The sequence below is a fragment of the Anomaloglossus baeobatrachus genome, chromosome 10 (assembly GCF_048569485.1).
Source record: "Anomaloglossus baeobatrachus isolate aAnoBae1 chromosome 10, aAnoBae1.hap1, whole genome shotgun sequence".
NCBI lineage: Eukaryota > Metazoa > Chordata > Amphibia > Anura > Aromobatidae > Anomaloglossus > Anomaloglossus baeobatrachus.
Window position 1 is genome coordinate 58,826,069 of NC_134362.1, and position 24,181 is coordinate 58,850,249.

The 24,181-nt window shown below is 48.6% G+C and overlaps 1 protein-coding gene across 1 annotated transcript; it reads right to left on the reverse strand.

Annotated features, from left to right (window-relative positions):
* Window positions 1-315: 315 nt before the first annotated feature.
* LOC142255291 (3-galactosyl-N-acetylglucosaminide 4-alpha-L-fucosyltransferase FUT3-like) lies at window positions 316-24,181 on the reverse strand. The gene is made up of 2 exons (XM_075326827.1): window positions 24,111-24,181; window positions 316-1,766 (listed from the first exon to the last, which is right to left on the reverse strand). The coding sequence occupies exon 2, from the start codon at window positions 1,704-1,706 to the stop codon at window positions 597-599; it is 1,110 nt and encodes a 369-aa protein (XP_075182942.1). The 5' UTR covers window positions 1,707-1,766; window positions 24,111-24,181; the 3' UTR covers window positions 316-596.

Here is a 24,181-nt window from a genome sequence, read left to right on the forward strand (position 1 = left end):
GCTGGTATTCTCAGGCTGGGGAGACCCATGCTTATTGGGCACCCCCAGCCTAAAAATAGCAGCCTGCAGCCACACAAGATTGCCGCATCTATTAGATGCAACAATCCCAGCACATTATCCAGCTCTTCCCAACTGCCCTGGTGTGGTGGCTATTGGGGTAATAAGGGGTAATATTAACTCACAGCTGCCAGTATACCCTATATTAATAATGGGAGACGTCTATGAGACCCCCATTACTAATCTGTAAGTGAAAAGAAAGACACACAAACACCAAAAAAATCCTTTATTTGAAATAAAAGACAAAAAGAACCCCACCTTTCACCAATTAACCCCAAAAACACCACTGCAGGTCCAATGTAATCCACACGAGGTCACACAATGATTTCAGCTCTGCTAAATTTGAGTTCACAGTGAGCGCATAGAACATGACTGCCCGCTGTGAGCTTCAGGCAGAGACTGAGCTGTGGGACTAGACTAGAGCATCTAAAAGAAGAAAACAATTCTTGACCAGCTTGGATTAAAAAAGATTTATTGATTCATTATGTAATAAAAGCAGGGGACAATCTGGGCAACTTCTTTATCTGCAATATTCAGATTTATTTGAACCATTCTGCAATACTTGGTATCGTTCTATACGATGGGGCTTCTTTCAGCGCTTTACACACCTTACAATATGCAGTTTCAAAAATACTTCTCATTTTTACAACCTGATAATTAGATTTCCAGTTAAAATACCGCTGGTATTTTTGATCATCCTTGTCCAGACTTAGAAGGTAAGAGGCAAGTTCTTTAGCGCTAGAAAAGTCCTCTACGTGAATAAAGGAATCCGGTGGGATGAAACGTTCATAGTTTTTACGTGGAGGACCCATCACAACAGGGACAGTTCCTATGAGGAATGAATTGGTCCAGAGTTTCTCTGTTATATAGTCTTCATGAATTGAATTCTCAAAAGCAAGGTAAAACTTATATTTTGCCAGATTTAAAAATTTTAGTTCACTAGGAAGAGGTAAGTGATGTTTTCCATAGATATCTATTTGGATATGTTTTTTTAACTCCTTATAATATTCAAGTCTTTTGTGCTTTAAGTTCCAGTTACTTATTAGCCAAGCAACCAACGCAGTCTTCTCCGGAATAGTAAAATCGTATTGTTTATCAAGCTTTGCAAGCCTTCCATAGGGCATGAAAATGTCAGAATCCACCCTGTAGGACATTGTCAAATTCATTATATTGTCCACCACTGATAGATTTCTGATATTCGATGGCGACTCCAAACTAAACCAGATCCAATACTGATGGGGAGGCCTTGGCTCCTGTGCTAACAAAGATTTGGACCCAGATACATCCCTGTGGTGAAAAACAACAGCATTCGCCACTGAATACAGGGAGCGGTCTACTGTAAACAAGCAATTAGATGAATCAATTGATGCCGGACATTGATTAAGAGGAAAAGTGTGCCCTGAAGGCCATGTCCAGAGAAGAATAATAAGTGAAGGCAGATCTGACGACATCTTTTGCTGTGGCAGTGTTCTTGAATTGACTTCTATTGAATACATTGAACAATCTGGCACAATTTTCTGTTTTGTAGAATATGCTTTGTGCGTAGGGAGCTTCATGCCATGGTAAAGTGTAAATAATAAAAATATTAAGAAACTGCTGAGGATGAGAATAATTGCCCAAGTTTGAGATATTAGTTTTCGAGAAGCCATTGAAAAGAAAAGATTAAGTGGTGTTTAGATCAACTGTCTTTGTTTGAGCTCAGAATTGTTCTGTAAAAGAAGAAAAGTTCTATTACTTACAGTTCAGTTATTCAACTAATTTTTCGAGTATTGCTCTAGTTTCTAATAATAGAAGTTGAAAAAAAATAATCTGTTGCATTTTAAATTGTATATACTGTATATGTCTTACTCTACTCCTCTTTCTTAACTCTTTCACTGCTCACCCAGGTGCCAGGACAGCCATGCTATAACACTGACACCTGGTGGCTGTTCAAAATACACATTCACATTTTCACATCAGACATAGACTACCCATGTGCTGGCTACTTCTGCAGGGGTGGGCATAACCCTGACCCCCCCCCCCTACACATAAAATGATGCTGGTGCAATAGGGTGTCCAGTGCCCTGCCATTCCTGAAGACGTCATGATGTGTGATTAAGAGAAATGTTACTGACCTGTATGTTTTTAAGTGTAATGTTCAAGTATGTGGAAATGTCAATGCCTTGTAGTGAGGGTTATGTCGCAGTACTGTCAGCTACCACCGGATGACACTGGGCTCCTTGGTGGTGAAGGGAGGCTCAGATAGAAGGTATAGTAAGGCTATGTGCGCACAGTGCATTTTTCGCGGCGTTTTTGCGCGTTTTTCGGGTGCGTTTTTGGCCTCAAAACTGCAGGACTTTGCTTCCCCAGCAAAGTCTATGAGTTTTCATTTTTGCTGTCCGCACACATCTGTTTTTTTTACCTGTGTTTTTGAGTTAAAAAAAAAAAATGGACATGTCAGTTCTTTCCTGCGTTTTTCTGCGTTTTCCCCCATGCAATGCATTGGAAAAACGCAGCAAAACGCAGAGATCAAAAACGCAGCAAAACGCAGCCAAAAACGCACCAAATTGCGGCAAAAACGCATGCTAAGGCTAGGTTCGCACACTGCGTCTTTTTGACGCTGCGTTTTTGGCCGCTAAAAACGCACCTGCGTCGAAAAAACGCATGCGTTTTTGCCGCGATTTGGTGCATTTTTGGCTTCTGTGTGGACCACGATGATCTCACTTGCACCTGGATTTTGCTAAGGCCTATCTCAGACCTTACACAGACCTATTACATCTGACTATTTGTCCAGTGTCAATTCTTTCACACATGCATTTGATCCACATCAAGGAGCAGGCAACTAGTGAACATTTCAAAGTGTTCACCCTAACATTTTGGCTACCCAACGTGGGGCCACCAGAGGAGATGCCCTAAACCCTGAGGATCGGCGACTGGAATGGCATGACAAGCTGGACACCCCGAGACAGAGTCTTATCACGTCCTATTGAGAATACGGAAAGTCTGCTGATTTTCATAATCTTTAGTCTTTTCCTGTGTCTCTTGTGGTGTGCTGCACTGATTTCCTGACTGTGTCCTGTCTTTGCGGTATCTGTAGACGGTAGAAGGGCCTCGCCGCTGTTGGCCATTTTGATTGCGGAAGAACTATCATGTGTTCAGTTGCCTGCTGCCTGTTATGTGTTGTGTCGAGGGAAGATTGACTGATAGTTGAGGGAGTAAGTGGGTTTTTGAGCCATGTCGGGAGATGTGGAGGGCCTTCCCTGTGGCATGGTTTGTGGTTGTCGCCTGTGAACCGATTTGTGGTTCTAGTGGGGACTTAAGTTGTTCATAAGGTTTGGTACAAGGCCTAGCGATATTGCACAGTTTTAATGGTCAGGTTAGATACATGGTACTATGGGCTCTCAAAGTAATATAGCACAGGTTTAATTGGTCAGGTTAGACACGTGTTTCCGCTGGCGATCAAAGTTGTTGAAACGTGTTGTTGTGGGACCCAGTAAAGAGGCTTGGTATGAGGCCTAGAGTAGACTTAAATTAAATTATGGAACGCAGAAATCCAGCAAGGACCACGTGGCAAGACAAGGTCATATCAGAAGTGTGTGCTGCAAACTCAAGTTGTCTTTAGTATCCCAGTTTTGAGTCATCTCCCCTGTCTTTTTGTTTGTTTGTCAGATAATGTGAAGAAATTGATTGCAAAAGAATGTTAGGTGTTCAGTTAAAATGGCTGCCAGAGCATGTGTTGTGTTCAAATCCAAAATGGTGGCCAATGCACGTGGTATGTGTGAAATCGATGTCCGGGGAATCTCTCTCTGGCGGCAGTCAATCAGCTGATCACCCGGCGGCTGGCTTTTAAGAAGATCAGCTGATTGGCCGGCGTCCGAATGATCAGTTGATTGCTCACAAAAGCCGGCCGTCGGCAGATCAGATGATCGCTCATAAAAGCCAGCTGCCGGCTGATCAGCTGATCGCTGACAAAAACAGGCTGCCGGGCAATCAGCTGATTGCTCACAAAAGCCGTCCGCTGAACGATCAGCTGATCTTCATAAAAGTCGGCTGCCGGCTGATCAGCTAGTCACTCATAAAAGCCGGCCACCAGCTGATCAGCTGATCGCTCACAAAAGCTGGCCGCCGGGCGATCAGTTGGACATACGGGACAAGGGAAGAGCCCATACAAGGACCGAGGTCCCAGCATAGCTTCAAGCCGCAGGGACTCACACATCACAGCGTATGTCGCCCAGTGATAGGGGGTACTCAGAGCCGGGCCAATGGGGTCGCTTCTAGAGGTATCACGAAGGTGTGACTCGGTCTGTGATCCCAGGCTCCACAACAAAAGGGGAATGTGTAAAGGGAGATTGTCCGTGACGCCGCCCGTGGGTTGTGGTGATGAGATGGTGGCACCACCGCTGCCTCTGGGGACCATGCCCGGGACTGATGGTGTGGGGCAGCAAGGTGGGATCCCCTCCACGGGTAGGGGAGTTGTAGTCCCGGGGTCCAATTGGGAGTTGTGGTGGTGGCAGGGATTGCAGGGAGCAGGAAACTCACAGTTCGGTTGTTCTGGTGTTGGATGAAGCTAGGCTGACGGGGGACTGTGCCCGGGACTGATGGTGTGGGGCAGCAAGGTGGGATCCCCTCCACAGGTAGGGGAGTTGTAGTCCTGGGGTCCAATTGGGAGTTGTGGTGGTGGCAGGGATTGCAGGGAGCAGGAAACTCACAGTTCGGTTGTCCTGGTGTTGGATGAAGCTAGGATAATGTGTGTGGTCAGAAAACACAGAGTCCTTTGTAAACCAACTTGCCAAATGGCCGGTCACCGTTGGCGGGTGTCTTCGAGTCCCACACCCAGATGTACAGCCAGGTGCCCTTCCTTCCACACTCTGTCTGTCTCTCTCTTGTCTGGAGAACAGTAGCCAGTAACATAGAATGCATTTTTACATTTTCACAAATTGCCATATAGCATATAATAATTTCAGTTGTGAATTTAGGACTATATCAAAAGGGGCGTAAATCGTGCAAAATTTTAAGAAACAGCCGGGAGAGGGACCCAATCCGGAGGCCATTCAAACGGACTAGTCCAGACAAGAGAGAAACAGGAAGGGGAAAAAAAACGATCAAAGCCCAATAAAGATGAAGATCAAAAATTGTACAAAATAATGATTTTTTATTTTCAAGTATTATCACAAGTGAATATGTGGACACAAATTATGCATCATATATATCATATTTATACAGAGGGATTTTACAATTGTAAACACTAATTGCATAGCTTATTGAGGCTGCAGCCTCTAGCCATATATACAGTCTCCCAAAAAATTCATAGTTGGCCATGTATACATGCCCATATCAGCTCACTATATATGCTACTTATTGTATGGCCCATGATTCAAAGGAGACTATATATATAAAGATATTGTCACGCTCCCCGGGTCCCCTGCGCTGCTCCCCGGCTCACCTGTCACGCTCCCCGGCTCTCCTGCCTCGCTTCCCGGTTCCTCGGTCCGGTCTCCGCCGCTCCCCGCTCTCCAGCATCCATTGCCGGCGCGTCCCCGGCGTCCTGGTCCCCGCTCCCGGCGCCCGTCGGCTTCTCAGCCCCAGCCCGGCTCTGCTGCTTCCTCCTCTCAGCTTCCTGCTCTGGCTTCTGGCACTCGGGCCGCGCGCATGCGCATTAGGGCGCGCGGTCATTGACCCTTTCTTAAAGGGCCAGCGTCCATTAACAGGAAATGAAGCACACAGGTACAGGGTATAAAGGGGTTTAATGTCCAAGTGGGCAGGGCCTGATCTTCGTGTTTCTCAAGCTAGGAGTCAGGTCTCCTTGTGTTCCTGTGAGATACTCACCTCTCTCTCTTCTAGAGCCGAGCCTGCCTCGCCATCCGGTCCTGCCGAATCCTGAACCCCGAACGCTGCCTATCTGCCATCCTGACAGTCCGTACCATCTCGGATCCCTGCGGTGACCCGTCATCTCGCTCCAAAGGTTCCGGACCCCGCCTGACATCTTCTCGGCTTCCGAACCTGAGCTCCGTCACCCGGACTACCATCAGTGACTCCGTGGTCCCAGGGACTTCTCCGTTATACTCTTGTGCACGGACTGTTCTGCTGCCTATAGTGCTCCAGCTACCGGACCCCTTACCATCATCAAGGAGTTCGGCCCAGTGGATCCCCCTCCTGGGTCTGCCCGTCCACCTGGCCCTAACAGTAAGATCAGGCCATGGATCCCGCTGCAGAACTAGCAGCCGTACAGGAGCTACTCCAACGCCAGCGTGAGACTCAGACCCGCATGCTGCAATTCATGTCTTCTGTGGACGCCCGCCTGAACACGCTACAAGCGGCAGTTACGTCTTCAGCATCCCGGGCTTCCACTAGTCAATCCACGGTTCCAGCTCCTGTGGCGACTTCTTCGGATACTTCCCGACTTCGTTTGGCCTCACCACCCCGGTACGCCGGAGACCCCAAGACCTGCAGGGGTTTCATAAATCAATGCTCCCTCCATTTCACGCAGCTGCCGCATTTGTTTGCCTCCGACCAAGCCAAGGTCGCCTTCATCATGTCCCATCTAGAGGGTGAGGCACTGGCGTGGATGAACCCCTTGTGGGAGAAGGGGGATCCTGTGCAGGAGTTCCTGCAGGCATTCCGTGGCACCTTTGACGAGCCCGGACGCGCCTCCGCGTCTGCTTCGTCTCTTCTCCGGTTACGTCAGGGGACTCTGACGGTGGGTCAATACGCGATCCGGTTTCGCACCCTGGCCTCGGAACTCGGGTGGAACAACGAGGCCCTAACCGCCGCCTTCTGGGAAGGACTCTCGGGGCGAATTAAAGATGAGCTGGCGGGTCGTGACGTACCGTCCACCCTGGATGCCCTGATTACCCTAGCGACTCGAGTGGACAATCGCTTTCAGGAGCGATCCAAGGAAGTGTCCCGTGAGAGACGTCCGGTACGGCATTCCTCTCCTCCGCAGAAGTCCTCCGTACTTCAGTCAACGGCATCTGGGGCCCCCGTCCACGAGCCCATGCAGATCGACCGAGTGCGGCAGTCTGAACAACGTCGAGCCGAGCGGCTCGCCAAGGGCCTCTGCTTTTACTGCGGAGAGGGCACACACCTGCTACGCTCCTGTCCAGAGAGGCCGGGAAACTCCAAAGCCTAGGGTTGGTAGGAGAGGTCACCCTAGGTGCTGGGACTCTCTCAGACCCGGTTACGTGGACGGTGCAAGTGACAACGGGAGAGACGCGGTTCACGGCTGAGGCGTACCTCGATTCTGGGGCCGCAGGCAATTTCATCCAGCAGGCCACGGTGGACAAGTACCAGGTGCCGGTTACTCCACTCGACAAGCCCCTAGTGATTGCCTCTGTGGATGGGAGACCCCTCTCTGACACCATCTCCTGGATCACCAGGCCGGTCGAACTGCGTATCGGTGCCCTGCACACCGAGAACATCGCTCTCTACGTCCTCCCACACATGTCCCATCAAATCCTGCTGGGACTTCCCTGGTTACGGACACACGAACCATCAGTCAGCTGGGGCACTGGTGAAATCACCCGATGGGGCTCTTCGTGCCATGATAAATGTCTGAAGACCATACAACCCATCCGACGACCTCCGGTTCCAGAGAACCTACCGGGACTGCCCTCGGCCTATTGGTCCTTCGTGGACGTCTTTGATAAGAAGGAATCTGAGGTTCTTCCGCCACATCGTCCTTACGATTGTGCCATCGACCTGCTCCCGGGAACAACACCACCTCGAGGACGGATATATCCATTGTCTCCAGCCGAAACAAGGGCCATGTCTACTTACATCACAGAGAGCCTGGCAAGGGGATTCATTCGGAGATCCTCCTCTCCTGCTGGAGCAGGCTTCTTCTTCGTGAAGAAGAAAGAAGGCGACTTACGCCCATGTATAGACTACCGGGGATTGAACCAAATCACCGTGAAAAACAAGTACCCTCTGCCGCTCATCCCCGAATTGTTTGACCGGCTTAGAGGAGCTCGTGTGTTCACCAAGCTGGATCTTCGGGGTGCCTACAACCTAGTCCGCATCCGCTCTGGGGACGAGTGGAAGACCGCGTTCAATACTCGCGATGGACACTACGAATACTGCGTGATGCCCTTCGGTCTGTGTAACGCACCAGCAGTCTTTCAAGAATTGGTGAACGACGTTTTCCGGGACCTTCTCTACGTCTGTGTGGTGGTGTATCTGGATGATATCCTTGTCTTCTCTCCGGACCTCCAGACCCACAGAGAGAACGTGCAGCTGGTTCTACAAAGACTCAGAGAGAATCGTCTGTACGCCAAGTACGAGAAGTGCATCTTTGAGCAGTCTTCTCTCCCCTTCCTGGGTTACATCATCTCCGATAACGGACTGCAGATGGATCCAAAGAAGGTCTCCTCCATTCTCAACTGGCCTCCTCCTTCTGGACTGAAGGCAATCCAACGCTTTCTGGGATTTGCCAACTATTACCGCCAGTTCATCCCTCACTTCTCTGCTCTGACTGCCCCTCTCTCCGCCTTGACCAAGAAGGAGGCTAATCCAAAGGACTGGTCACCTGCGGCCGACGCCGCGTTTGGCTCTCTGAAGCGGGCATTTGCCTCCTCTTCTGTACTCCACCGTCCGGAGTTAAACCGCCAGTTCACCTTGGAGGTGGATGCCTCCTCCTCGGGAGCCGGAGCAGTGCTCATGCAGAAGTCCTCCTCCGGGAAGATGGTGACTTGCGGTTTCTTCTCCAAGAGCTCCTCAGCGCCTGAACGCAACTACACCATCGGAGACTGAGAGCTATTAGCAGTCAAACTGGCTCTGGAGGAATGGCGCTACCTTTTGGAAGGAGCAGTGTACCCCGTCATCATTTACACGGACCACAAGAACCTAGAATACCTGCGGTCCGCTCAGCGATTGAACCCACGGCAAGCCAGGTGGTCCTTGTTCTTTGCAGGTTCGATTTCCAACTCCATTTCCGACCCGCGGACAAGAATGTACGCGCTGATGCCTTGTCCAGGTCTTTCATGCCCATGGAGCAAGAGGAGGAGACATCCCAACCCATCATCTGTCCTAGTAAAATCATTCAGGTGTCCCCTGTCACCCTGGCCCAGATACCGCCCGGGAAGACCTATGTCTCTGAGACTGACAGGGAAAAAGTGTTACACTGGGGCCATGCCTCGAAAACAGCCGGTCATGCTGGTCAGAAGAGAACATGGAGTGCGATTGTACGTCACTACTGGTGGCCATCCCTTCGCACGGACGTCGCTGCTTTTGTCTCTGCCTGCTCCTCTTGTGCCAGGAACAAGACGCCCAAACACCTGCCTTATGGCCGTCTGCTGCCTCTGCCTATACCCTCAATTCCGTGGCAACACATTGCGATGGACTTCATTACGGACTTGCCCCTGTACTCCGGACACACAGTCATATGGGTCGTGGTGGATCGGTTCTCTAAAATGGCTCATTTCGTCCCTATGGCTGGACTGCCCTCCGCTCAGGAACTCGCGGACGCCTATATACATCACATCTTCCGCTTGCATGGCTTTCCGTCGCACATTGTGTCCGACAGAGGAACTCAGTTCACCTCCCGCTTCTGGAGGGCTCTCTGCAAACATCTGGGAGTGACTCTGGACTTTTCTTCTGCCTACCATCCTCAGTCTAATGGCCAAGTGGAAAGGGTCAATCAAATCTTGACCTCCTTCTTACGTCACTATGTCAACGCCCATCACGACGACTGGTCCACGCTGCTTCCTTGGGCTGAATTCTCCCATAACCACCACGTCAGTGAGTCGTCCTCCAGCTCTCCCTTCCATGTCGTTTACGGACTTCAGCCCTCCGTCCCATTGCCTGTATCCCCTTCTTCGGATGTCCCTGCTGCTGATGCTGTAGCCCGTGACTTTGCAACCATTTGGGACTCTGTCAAGGCGTCCCTTGGACGTGCTTCCCTGCGGATGAAGAGACACGCGGACAAGAGACGTCTGGACCCTCCGTGTTTCTCTCCTGGAGATCTAGTCTGGCTTGCTTCCAAGTACGTCCGATTGAAGATACCATCCTACAAGCTGGGTCCTCGCTACATCGGGCCGTTTAAAGTCCTCAACAAGATCAATGAGGTCTCCTACAAGCTACACCTCCCGGCCACGATGAGGATACCCAACTCCTTCCACGTCTCCCTGCTCAAGCCGGTTGTCCTTGGTCCCTTCTCCGCTGCTGCCAGTTCGGCTCCTCCTCCATTTGCCGATGATGACATCTATGCGGTAAGAGATATCGTGGCCATGAAGACCGTACGGGGTCGACAGTTCTTCCTGGTGGACTGGGCAGGGTATGGTCCTGAGAATAGGTCCTGGGAGCCCCGGGAGAATGTGGGCACTCCGCTGATCCGTGCCTTCCTGTCCCGGTTGCGGGGAGGGGGGCGTGGGGGGGGGTACTGTCACGCTCCCCGGGTCCCCTGCGCTGCTCCCCGGCTCACCTGTCACGCTCCCCGGCTCTCCTGCCTCGCTTCCCGGTTCCTCGGTCCGGTCTCCGCCGCTCCCCGCTCTCCAGCATCCATTGCCGGCGCGTCCCCGGCGTCCTGGTCCCCGCTCCCGGCGCCCGTCGGCTTCTCAGCCCCAGCCCGGCTCTGCTGCTTCCTCCTCTCAGCTTCCTGCTCTGGCTTCTGGCACTCGGGCCGCGCGCATGCGCATTAGGGCGCGCGCGCGGTCATTGACCCTTTCTTAAAGGGCCAGCGTCCATTAACAGGAAATGAAGCACACAGGTACAGGGTATAAAGGGGTTTAATGTCCAAGTGGGCGGGGCCTGATCTTCGTGTTTCTCAAGCTAGGAGTCAGGTCTCCTTGTGTTCCTGTGAGATACTCACCTCTCTCTCTTCTAGAGCCGAGCCTGCCTCGCCATCCGGTCCTGCCGAATCCTGAACCCCGAACGCTGCCTATCTGCCATCCTGACAGTCCGTACCATCTCGGATCCCTGCGGTGACCCGTCATCTCGCTCCAAAGGTTCCGGACCCCGCCTGACATCTTCTCGGCTTCCGAACCTGAGCTCCGTCACCCGGACTACCATCAGTGACTCCGTGGTCCCAGGGACTTCTCCGTTATACTCTTGTGCACGGACTGTTCTGCTGCCTATAGTGCTCCAGCTACCGGACCCCTTACCATCATCAAGGAGTTCGGCCCAGTGGATCCACCTCCTGGGTCTGCCCGTCCACCTGGCCCTAACAGATATGTCTATGTCAGCATAGTAAGAGATAGATTTCTCAATAATATCCAGCATATATGTCTACAGGAGGATAACTAACAACCATGTACATCCTGTAACAGCTCATTGCACATGGTTAGATGTCATATATCCTTAACATAAGGAGAGCAAGAGACATATACATACTGGGATCCAAACATAAATAGATCCTATCGCATGGATGTAGTTATTACAAGTAGCCAGCAGAGGTCACTATAGTATGGATCTTCACAGAGCCAATGTGTGACCAAAAGAAGCTCTGCAGCATATGCTAAACATCTATGATTATAGACATAAGAAAGCCGATCAGCACTACCGCATTGTGGCATGAGCCGATCATAACTACCGCATATTGCGGCATACTACAGGCACCAAGCCACAGAAGTTTACGGAGCAATACAAGATATATTTACCGCTGTAATCTGGAACTCCCGACACGTGTTTCGGCTTCTCAACCTTCGTCAGGGGGCGTGTCTAATCACCCGGAGTGCAGGCTTTAAATAGTGCCTGCCTCCAATCACCATCAACCACCTTGAGTGACGCGCGCGTTGTCATGACGTCTTGCCGATGCTAATCCAGCCACCGCGTCACCAGTCATCAGTCCCAGGACATTATGGCCCGGGAGCGGAGAACCAGTACAGACGCAGCAAGATGGATCAGTGCCGGCCGCCAGTGACAACCGTGCGTGCAGGTATCGGGTAAATAATTAATATATGTGCAACTACGTGATAGTTGTGCTATGCACATGAACTAATTTTGTGAAAAACATCATCCCATGAAAAAAGGAGAATACGAGATATATATACACCCCTGTTCTATTTAGGGCACATATATGCCATAAAGGGAGGGGGAGAAAAAATTATTACTGTACCACCACTGATTAACAATATAAACAGTACATATGACATAACATACAGATTACGGAAATATCATAGATGAACATGCTGCAGAGCTTCTTTTGGTTACACATTGGCTCTGTGAAGATCCATGTTATAGTGACCTCTGCTGGCTACTTGTAATAACTACATCCATGCGATAGGATCTATTTATGTTTGGATCCCAGTATGTATATGTCCAGGGCCGGATTATAGGCGGGGCAGGCGGGGCTGGAGCCCAGGGGCCCCCACCAAAAGAGCTTCTAAGGGGGCCCCCACCATACTTAGCACTAGGCACCTGTCAGCATTTTTTTTTTCACACCCTCTCCCCCTCCGTAAAGACAGTCTAATAAATCAGCTGTGTTTTCGGGGGGGGGGGTGGCACCGCTATTTATTTGCATCTTCGTCTTTAAGACGCAAAAACAAACTGCGGGCACAGGACGCTGATTGATCTCGGAAGTACCAGCGGCCGCTTGAACTTCCGGGGTCAGAGGTGTGCTAATGCTCCCTGCTATGTGCTGCGGCCGTACCTAGAAGCAGGGGCACGGTGTGGTGGGCCGCTGTCTGCTGTCCCCGCTGCGCTCCTTACATGCCAGGCACACTAGCAGGAGCAGGAGGCAGCGCTGTGTGCCGGCTCTGCTGTGTGCCGGCTCTGCTGTGTGCCGGCTCTGCTGTGTGCCGGCATGTACACTGCAGAGGAGCGCAGCAGAGCCGATGACCGCAGCTTCCTGTTTCCGTTCCTATTCAAATGTATTTGCATCTTTCAGACGTAAATACATTTGAACAGCGCGCCGGGACTGGGCCCCGCCCCCGACGTGCAGCAACGTGATGAGATCAGCACCTTGCTGACATCATCACAGTGCTGCCGGCGCCACACTGGGGACATGAGGAAGCGAGCGCTCCATGAAGGAGCTGAAGAGACAGGTGTAATTAATGGGGATGAGTGAGGAGGGGCAGAGGACACAACGGGGAACATTTGTGAAGGAACACAGCTCTGTGACAGGCAGAGGAGGAGCACTGTATTCCGAGGGAGGGGGGGAGGGAGGCAGGAGTGTGTAGGGATGGAGCAGTGTAATTTGTGTGTGTAGGGGGTGATGAGGGCTGTATTGTGTGTGGGGGAGGGGTAATGGAGGGTGCATTGTATTGTGTGTGTGTGTGTGTGTGTGTAGGGGGAGGGGTAATGGGGGGTGTATTGTGTGTGTGTGGAGGGGTAATGGGGGGTGCATTGTATTGTGTGTGGGGAGGGGTAATGGGGGGTGCATTGTATTGTGTGTGGGGAGGGGTAATGGGGGGTGCATTGTATTGTGTGTGGGGAGGGGTAATGGGGGGTGCATTGTATTGTGTGTGGGGAGAGGTAATGGGGGGTGCATTGTATTGTGTGTGCGTGTGTGTGTAGGGGTAATGGGGGGTGCATTGTATTGTGTGTGGGGAGAGGGGTAATGGGGGGTGCATTGTATTGTGTGTGAGGAGAGGGGTAATGGGGGGTGCATTGTATTGTGTGTGGGGGGAGGGGTAATGGGGGTGCATTGTATTGTGTGTGTGGGGAGGGGTAATGGGGGGTGTATTGTGTGTGTGTGTGTGTGTGTGTGGGGAGGGGTAATGGGGGGTGTATTGTGTGTGTGTGTGTGGGGAGGGGTAATGGGGGGTGCATTGTATTGTGTGTGGGGAGGGGTAATGGGGGGTGCATTGTATTGTGTGTGGGGAGGGGTAATGGGGGGTGCATTGTATTGTGTGTGTAGGGGTAATGGGGGGTGCATTGTATTGTGTGTGTGTGTGTGTGTGTGTAGGGGTAATGGGGGGTGCATTGTATTGTGTGTATGTGTGTAGGGGTAATGGGGGGTGCATTGTATTGTGTGTGTGTGTAGGGGTAATGGGGGGTGCATTGTATTGTGTGTGTGTGTAGGGGTAATGGGGGGTGCATTGTATTGTGTGTGTCTGTGTAGGGGTAATGGGGGGTGCATTGTATTGTGTGTGTGTGTGTGTGCGTGTAGTGGTAATGGGGGGTGTATTGTGTGTGTAGGGGTAATGGGGGTTGTATTGTGTGTAGGGGTAATGGGGGGTGCATTGTATTGTGTGTGCGTGTGTGTGTAGGGGTAATGGGGGGTGCATTGTATTGTGTGTGCGTGTGTGTGTAGGGGTAATGGGGGGTGCATTGTATTGTGTGTGTGTGTGTGTGTGGGGGGGGTGATGGGGGGTGCATTGTAGTGTGTGTGTGTGTGTGTGTGTCAGAGATGTGTGTGTAAGAAGCAGTACTGTGTGTGTATATATGAATTAGAGCAGTCTGTGCGCCCCCCCCCGAACTATATGGGTTCCCCAGAGCGCTATGTCACCCATCGCAGTGATGAGTACACCACCAGAGCTGTTTGCCACTCCAGTAACGTCTATGCCCCCTGCCCCTCCTGTAATGTATATATCGTAGCCCCCAGCCCCTCCTGTGATGTATATACAGCAGTGCTGTCAGTGTGCAGTCATGTGTGTTAGTGACAGCCATCGTGAAACACAGCCACATGTCCTGAAGGAGCTGGACGGAAACAAGCGGGAGAGGTGAGTGAGGCTGCTGGCGATTTCCCCATATTAATACCTGTAAAGGCTCATGCACACGTAACTGCTGAATATTCTGCAGCGATTTGACAGCACATGTGCGCGTCAAATCGCTGCAGAAACACTGCATAATGGATGTAGTTATTCTGTACAGAAAATCCGATTTCATGCGCTCTGGCTGCTGCCCCCACCATAGACAGAGCGGGAGCTGCATCCATAGCGCACGGAATAATTGACATGCTCATTTTATGAACGCACGGATTTGGGTCAACATTTTAGCACCCAAATCGCTGCGTTCATAAAAGCAATGGGTGCACGTATCATGCACAATATACATAGATTGTATAGGGGACGCAGGACGCATGCATTTACACTGCAGTGCTATACGCAGCGTAAATGCATGTAATTACGCAACGTGCGCACGAGCCCTAATGCGTCTGTGTCTGCATGTATGTCAGTGTATATGACTGTGCATATATTTGTCTGTTTATATGTATTTTTCTGAATTTGTCTTCAAATATGTATATACGCATGCCTGTATGTGTATGTGCGTGTCTGTGTGTGGATGGGGTCCACTGAGACTCTTTCACCCGGAGGCCACAAAACCCTGGAGCCGGCCCGGGCTGCCTTAACATTGGGATCAATAAAAAATATGTGACAAAAGCGGGCTTTACACGCTACAATATATCTACCGTAACGATGTCTCGGCGGGGTCACGTCGTAAGTGACGCACATCCGGCATCGTTAGTGATATTGTAGTATGTGACAGCTACGTGCGACCCTGATTGTGCGTTAAAACGTTGATTGCATACACGTCGTTCATTTTCTAAAAATTGAACGTCTCTTTGTTCATCGTTCTTGAGGCAGCACACATCGCTCCATGTGACACCCCGGGAACGATGAACTGCAGCTTACCTGCGTCCCGCCGGCAATGCGGAAGGAAGGAGGTGGGCGGGATGTTTACGTCCCGCTCATCTCCGCCCCTCCGCTTCTATTGGCCGGCCGCTGTGTGACGTCCCTTTCACTTCAGGAAGTGGATGTTCGCCGCCCACAGCGAGGTCATTTAGAAGGTAAGTACGTGTGACGGGGGTTAATCGTTTGTGCGACACGGGCAACAAATTGCCTGTTCCGCACATACGATGGGGGCGTGTGCGATCGCATACGAGATCTAAATGTGTAAAGCAGCCTTAACTCTACTTTCTGTGTGTAAGTGGACAGCTGTGATTTATCCTGGACTGTATCTGTATTGTAGTGCTGTAAATCTGAATGTGGCAGAACAGGATAAGATAAATGTTCATTGGATTTATATCTAAATGCTACGGTTCGTGCTGTACTGTTATGGCTAAAAATGTTAACGTTATGGGGCCCCCACCAGATTTTCTGCCCAGGGGCCCCCACCAACCTTAATCTGGCCCTGTATATGTCTCTTGCTCTCCTTATGTTAAGGATATATGACATCTAACCATGTGCAATGAGCTGTTACAGGATGTACATGGTTGTTAGTTATCCTCCTGTAGACATATATGCTAGATATTATTGAGAAATCTATCTCTTACTATGCTGACATAGACATATCTTTATATATATAGTCTCCTTTGAATCATGGGCCATACAATAAGTAGCATATATAGTGAGCTGATATGGGCATGTATACATGGCCAACTATGAATTTTTTGGGAGACTGTATATATGGCTAGAGGCTGCAGCCTCAATAAGCTATGCAATTAGTGTTTACAATTGTAAAATCCCTCTGTATAAATATGATATATATGATACATAATTTGTGTCCACATATTCACTTGTGATAATACTTGAAAATAAAAAATCATTATTTTGTACAATTTTTGATCTTCATCTTTATTGGGCTTTGATCTTTTTTTTTTCCCCTTCCTGTTTCTCTCTTGTCTGGACTAGTCCGTTTGAATGGCCTCCGGATTGGGTCCCTCTCCCGGCACCGGCGGGCTACAACCCTGTCCCAGTCGCCTCAGGTTCCCCGCTGCCAGGTCTCCGTCGCCTGTGGCCCTCACAGCCACCTAGTCTGATAGTCCAGGGCTCCAACCACAGCTCCCACTTTCTCCGGGGAGCTTTCCACTGACTACAGCATAACTCAACTAAATTCTGCTCTGTCACTTCCTTAACTCCTCTCGCCCCCTCCCTTTTCCTGGGGAGGGGGTGAGTAGGGCCTGATTGGCTGCTGTATATCTGTGTGGGGATTGTGTAGCTGCCAAAGAGTATTAAGGGGTACTTTACACGTTGCAACATCATTACCGTTATATTGTTAGGGTCATGTCATTAGTGACACACATTCGGCGCCGGTAACAACATCGCAACGGGTAAATCCTAAGTGCGACGATGAACGAGCATAGAAGCGTAAAAAATCGCTGATCTGTGTCACGTCATTCATTTCCATAATGTCGCTACATCAGGAGATACGATGTTGTTTGTCGCTCCTGCGGCGTCACACATTGTTGTGTGTGAAGCCGCAGGAACGACAAACATCTCCTTACCTGCGTCCACCGGCTATGCGGAAGGAAGGAGTTGGGCGGGATGTTATGTCCCACTCATTTCCGCCCCTCTGCTTCTATTGGCCGGCTGCTTGGTGACGTCGCGGTGACGTCGCAGTGAAGCCGACGCACCTCCCACTTGAGGGAGGGATTGTTCGGCAGTCACCGCAACGTCGCTGACAAGGTATGTGCGTGTGAAGCTGCCATAGCAATAATGTTCGCTACGGCAGCTATCACACAATATCGCATGAGTGATGGGGGCGGGTGCTATCACGCTCGACATCGCTAGCCGATGCTAGCAATGTCGCAACGTGTAAAGTACCTGTCGCGGGCGGGGAGGAGGGTGTCTGCACTGCGCTCACCCCTCTGCTCGTGTCCGGCTGCTGCTGCTCAGTGGTGGCCCGAGCGGTGGGCCGGATCCCGGGGGTCTCGCCCGTGAGTGAAAGGGGATTGGGTTTTGGGATATAGTCTATTGTCCGTGTCGCCACCCACGGTTGTGGTGATTTGTTGACACCACTGCTGCTCTGTATGGGGATCCCGGGAGTGATGGCGTGGAGCAGCAAGTTGTTGTGTTGCCCCTCCGTGGGTAGGGGTTGGTCATCCCGGGGCCCAGTGATGTGGTGGGAGATGCAGGGCCTGGTGGGCGCAGGGACGCGGGGGGGCAGCGCTGTGCCTTGCGGCACTGTGGTACTCACTCAGCCTGAGACGATGACACAGTTCTCGGTAAACCACACGGCTGGAAAGACGGTTCCCACGGACGGCTGCACTTGCTTTCCCCAGAAGGTGACGGTGACGGTCCCTCTGTCCTGCACCTATATTGATGATGGTTGCGATGGGTTCCCACCGGTAACCCGCTCCCCGGCTTGGATATGGGCCGGAGGAGCCCTACTTTGCCCGCAGGCGCTGGCCCTGAGAAACTGGTGCCTTGGCGGTGGCGGTGTCTCTCCTTTAGTGGTTGGACTGTTGCCTTCAATCGGGACTTGGTTGTTTGGAGACAGTCGTCCCCTTCACTGACGGATTTGGCAAATTATGGCGACTCCTAGCCTTGCCGGGGTCCGAGAGGCCCCTGCCCTGGTGCTGACTGTCCTTCGTATACTGCTCCAGACAGCCGGGTCACAACCCGTCCGCGGTCCTTCCAGCAACCTCCGAGCAGTCACCCCTCCAGACAGTCACCGCCGTCTGCTGACCTTGCTGTCACGGTCCGGGCACACAGCCGGACCAACTTCAGGCTTTTGAAACTGTCACTTTTCACTTTACTTCCTTCTACTTTCACTTCCTTCACTTGACTACTTGTTTACTCCTTCACCTCCTAAACTGAACTGCCTGGTTCTTCCTGCCTCCAGAGCTGTGAACTCCTCGGTGGGCGGAGCCAACCGCCTGGCCCACCCCCTGGTGTGAACACCAGCTCCTGGAGGAAGGCAACAAGGATTTTGGGTTAGCTTTGGTGTTCCTAACTGGGGTGTAGGGTGTAGTGGTGTGATGACCTGTGACCCCTGGCTTGCCCAGGGCGTCACATACCCCTTCCTCTTTCTGTGACTACCTGGTTTTACCAGGGCGTCACAAGCGCAAGTAGGAAGGATTATCTGGGACTGACTGGAGCCCTTGACAGTGGAGTCCGGCGCTTCAGAAGCGGTGAAACTTCAGTGAGTAAAAAACTTTGATTGCAACCCCTGTGTTGTCCAATCCTTCCCACGCCCTAGCTGCATGGCAGCAGGAGACTACGACTCCCAACATCCCTGGGGCCCGAGCTCTGCCTGTGGAGAGCTGCACCAACCTAGCTGCGCTACCATCTGCCCCCAGTGGATACCTCCCACAGTGGCGGCTCCTATATCAGCCGCACACCACGGGTGGCGTCACAAAGACAAAACTCTTCTTCCCTGTAAATATCCCCCTTTATTGACACCATCTGGGGTCACGGAATCGGGCCAGGCCACTGTGACATCCCTCCCTTACATCGGCCCGGTGATGAGTAACCCCCCAGACTCCCGTGGGCGTGCCATATATATATTTATATATATATATATATATATATATAGTATATATATATATATATATATACACAGTATATACACACATATCCATTCACATATAAATACATAAAAGGTTGTACAAATAAATAAAGATAGACAAACTAAACATGAAGTGATCCTTAACCTATTATAAAACCAACGTTGGTCCAGCCACCCAATCTGACTAGACCTACAAACACATCAAAGGTATAAGGGGAAATTCTTAATATACATATTCACCCCAATAACCATAAACAGACAGGAGAGGCAACAGAGCAACAGATAGAAAACCAATACACATGTACCATACATATATATATATATATATATATTTATATTTGTCTAGTTTACCAACAATATTCCGCATATACAACATCCAAAGAAATCGCATACAACCATATATTAGCACATATGCGATCAAAAGGTTATAACAGAACCAGTAGTCCTAATAAATACCCTATATATATACATATATTTCTTTATGTTGTTTATATGGATAATACATGACAGATATTGTGACTAAAATTTAAGCCAATCACCGTCACTATATACCTCAGATAGTATTCCAGGTTAATTATCATGCAATTATCAGCAAGATTTAGTTCCACAAACTATATGGGGGAAAAAAGGGGTGGTGTTTTGTTATTACCACCTAGGACTCCTGATTCACAAAAAGTAAACCAAGTTTACCACCTCCTAATACGACATTCAGAAGAATCGCATCCAACCATTTTTTTAGCACATATGCGATTAAAAGGTTTCAACAGAACCAGTAGTCCTAATAAATACCCCCATATACATATATTTATGTTGTTTCTATGGATAATACATGACAGATAGTGTGACTAAAATTTAAGTCAATCACCATCACTATATATACGTCAGATAATATTCCAGGTTAATTATCATGCAATTATCAGCAAGATATTAGTTCCACAAAATATATGGGCGAAAATGGGGGGTTTGTAATAACTACCTAGGACTTCTGATTCACGAAAGGTAAATCTCCATAAATGCAGTACATGTTAAATATAGAATCACACATCTGTACATCTATAAATGTTAAATATAGGATAACACATGTATACATATTAGCGATATAAAAGGAATGATCTCACCAAGGTCATCATATTTCATACGGTAGATCAGGTCTCTCCTGCATCTGTAGTAGAAATACCAGCAAAAAAAGAAGAAAAGACGGTGACGGGGTCCAGTCACTATCCCTGTGTAGGACTAAACTGACCCTTTATCTCCCCATTAGCTTCCGCCTTGTAATATTAATTAATTTAATATTAATTTCATATTTGTAATATTAATGTTATGTGTTATTGAGAACATAGAGCTGTCATCCATACAAAAAAAGGCCTTTTTTTATTCTTATTTTGATTATTTTTATTCAAAAATTTAATTTTTTATTCTACATTTTTATTTTCCTTTATAATTTTGTTAATATCTCAATTGAGCGAACACATCAATATTTAATAGAGTAATGTCTGACATAAGAATATTACTTTATTAAATCTGATTAATAATGAGACTAAACTATTAAAAGAAAAGATTTCAATTCTTTGAAAAAACATTTTGTTCACTCATATATTCATTTATTACGGTTTATAGTCATAAATTTTATTTATATTAGTAAGGTATTAATAAATAATTTATTAAATCAATAAAATTACAGTAATAAAGATAAAAACATTAGTTACATAGATACATAAGTTGAAAAAGAGCCTAGGTCCATCTATTTCAGCCTTCTTCCACCAATTATTATACATTTAGTCATTGTCATTTATAACCAACAATGTTGTGTGTATTGAGGAAATCATCCAGCCCTTTTTAATAGTTGTTATAGTATCTGCCATTACTACCTCTTGTGGTCGGCATTCCACAGTCTGACCGCTCTAACTGTAAAGAACCCTTTCCTATTTAGCATAGCATTTAGTTACAGTTAAACACATTGACATCTATGGGTTGAAAAGGTAATTATACCAATGACATAAAAATGTTATTGCGTGAAAAAGTTATACCATATGTACTATTATTCAGTATTGTTTTATCATTCTATACATCAATTATATTTAAAGTTGGATGATAACAACAATGACATGATTAGGAAAATAGCCAGATTTGGTGTATAGTTAGAGAATGAAGTCTACAGTCAAGATCCCAGAATGACAAGACTTCAATGTTTACACTATTCCTAAATCCAAGTGGTTCTGGAAAGAATTGCCAGAAGAAAAAGCCGATATCAAGAAGTCCAAAAGATAACGTCCTAAATAAGGCCTGTTTCAGACGTCAGTGATTCTGGTATGTATGTGACAGTTTTTATACGTACCAGAATCACTGACATACGCAGACCCATTATAATCAATGGGTCTGCGCACACATCAGTGATTTCTTACTGACCGTGTCTCCGTGCAGCGAACACGCGTGTCTGTGTGCTCCACACGGAAACATGGCTATTTTTTTCTGACATCACTGATGTCCCACGGACGACACTATGGTGTGATCCGTGAAACACGCACCATAAAAAAAACCGTATATTGAAAATTAAAAGCATTTTCAACTCACCTTCTCCAGCGACACTGTGTTCGGAAGCTGTTCTCTGCTGCTTCCTGGCCAGCTCATTACTCTCATGCATATTCATGTATGTAGCCAGAGCCGACCCGGAAGTAGCTGCAGAGTGAGAAACAGCGGCGGCCGGATGCAGCATCCGGGAGAGTTCAGCACCACGGTCAGCAGGAATGGGACAGGTGAGTTTATCTCCATGTGCAGTCATGGACCACAGAGTACGGATCACGGATTGCACATGGACAACCCACGTGTCACGGCACACCGAGGGATATTGTCGTTTTTAACATGCCAGTTAAAAATGTCTGTGCTTTTCACTGATATGTGTAACAGGCCTAAAAGCCTGCTTTACACGGGACGACCGATTGTGCGATTTCACAATCGATTGTACCCGCTCCCGTCATGGGCAAATCGCGTCACGGGCAAATCGCTGCCCGTGTCGCACAAAGTCGGAAACCCCCATCACACGTACTTACCTGCTGAGCGACCTCGCTGTGGGCGGTGAACGTCCACTTCCTGAATGGGGAGGGACGTTTGGCGTCACAGCGACGTCACACAGCCGCCGGCCAATAGAAGCGGAGGGGTGGAGATGAGTGGGATGTAAACACCCTGCCCACCTCCTTACTTCTGCATAGCCGGCGGGAGCCGCAGGACGCAGGTAAGCAGAGTTCATCGCTCCCGTGGTGTCACACGGAGCAACGTGTGCTGCCACGGGAACAATGAACAACCGGCACAAGTAAAAATAAACGATATTATGAAACTGAGCAATGAGTACACGACTCACGATTTGTGAGCGATACTGCGTCGCTCAGAGGTTTCACACGAGACGACGTCGTGTATGATGCCGGATGTGCGTCACGAAAACCGTGACCCCAACGATGCATCGCACGATCCGTTGTCTCATGTAAAGCACCCTTAACCCCTTCACGACCATGGACGGATAAATCCATCATGGAGCGTGTCCCGTTAAGCCCCGCCAGCGGGGTTTTCAACAGCTGACATGTGTGCCTGCATTCAACATTTAACTCCTTAAATCTCGCTGCCAAAGTCTGGCAGCAAGATCTATATGCACGTGGCCATGTTTTTTACTTACCGCCGCCCCCACCGGAAGTCACGTGCGTGATCACGTGACTTGCGGTGGTTGCCATAAAAGCACAGGGTCATGTGATGACGCCTGCAGCTATGAAGTTTCACTTTTGTTTTCCCTCGGCCGCGAGCAGAGAGAAACAGAAAGTGACTGAATCTGTTGTTTACAGCTGTATAGCTGTGATCAGCAGATAGATAAGAGCGATCGGATTGCTGATTGCTATAGCCCCCTAGGGGGACTAGTAAAATAAAAAAAAAGTAAAAAAAAAAGTTTTCAAAAATAAAAAAAAAACAAAAAACCTAAAAGTTCAAATCACCCCCCTTTCCACCCCATTGAAAATGAAAGGGTTAAAAAATAAATAAATATACACATATTTGGTATCGCCGCGTTCAGAAATGCCCGATCAATCAAAATATAAAATCAATTAATCTGATTGGTAAACGGCATAGTGGCAAAAAAATTCCAAACACCAAAATTACGTTTTTTGGTCGCCGCAAGTTTTACGCAAAATGCAATAACAGGCGATCAAAACGTAGCATCTGCGTAAAAATAGTACCATTAGAAACAACAGCTCGAGACGCAAAAAATAAGCCATCACTGAGCTATAGATCCCAAAAAATGAGAACGCTACGTGTTTCGGAAAATGGCGCAAAACGTGCGCCACATTTATTAGACAAGCTTGTGAATCTTTTTAACCCCTTAGATACAAGTAAACCTATACATGTTTGGTGTCTACAAACTCGCACCGACCTCAGGCATCATACCCACATATCAGTTTTACCATATAGTGAACACCATGAATAAAACATCCTAAAAACTATTGTGCCATCACACTTTTTTTGCAGTTTTTCCACACTTGGAATTTTTTTTGCTGTTTTCCGGTACACCATATGGTAAAACTTATGGTTTCATTTAAAAGTACAACTTGTCCCGCAAAAAACAAGCCCTCATATGGCAAGATTGACGGAAAAATAAAAAAGTTACGGCTCTCGGAAGAAGGGGAGCAAAAAACAAAAATGCAAAAACAGAAAGTGCCCCGGGGCTGAAGGGGTTAAGACTGTGACAATCACAATGTACACTCACCAGTTCAGGATTTTAGTGGATGATGATCTTATGATGCCAAGATGGACGATGTTATTATAAAGCTTCAGTGATTTTTATCATCGCCAAAGCTTCACAATACTATATTGTCAGGAATCTGAAAACTGTATGTTCTTTGCATTAGGACTATTCTAAGCTAAGGTTCCTATCAAGAGCAGAGAAGTGTCAAAGTTAACCCAAGTCATGCCAACCAAAGACATCACAATACCTTTTCCAGAACTGACAGCAGGCAACACGGAGGATTCCAGAAATATCCAACGCGACCAGTGTCAGTACAAC

Bases quoted from the DNA above. Each gene is read 5' to 3' on its own strand.
- LOC142255291 (XM_075326827.1), bottom strand. From the start codon at position 1,706: ATGGCTTCTCGAAAACTAATATCTCAAACTTGGGCAATTATTCTCATC.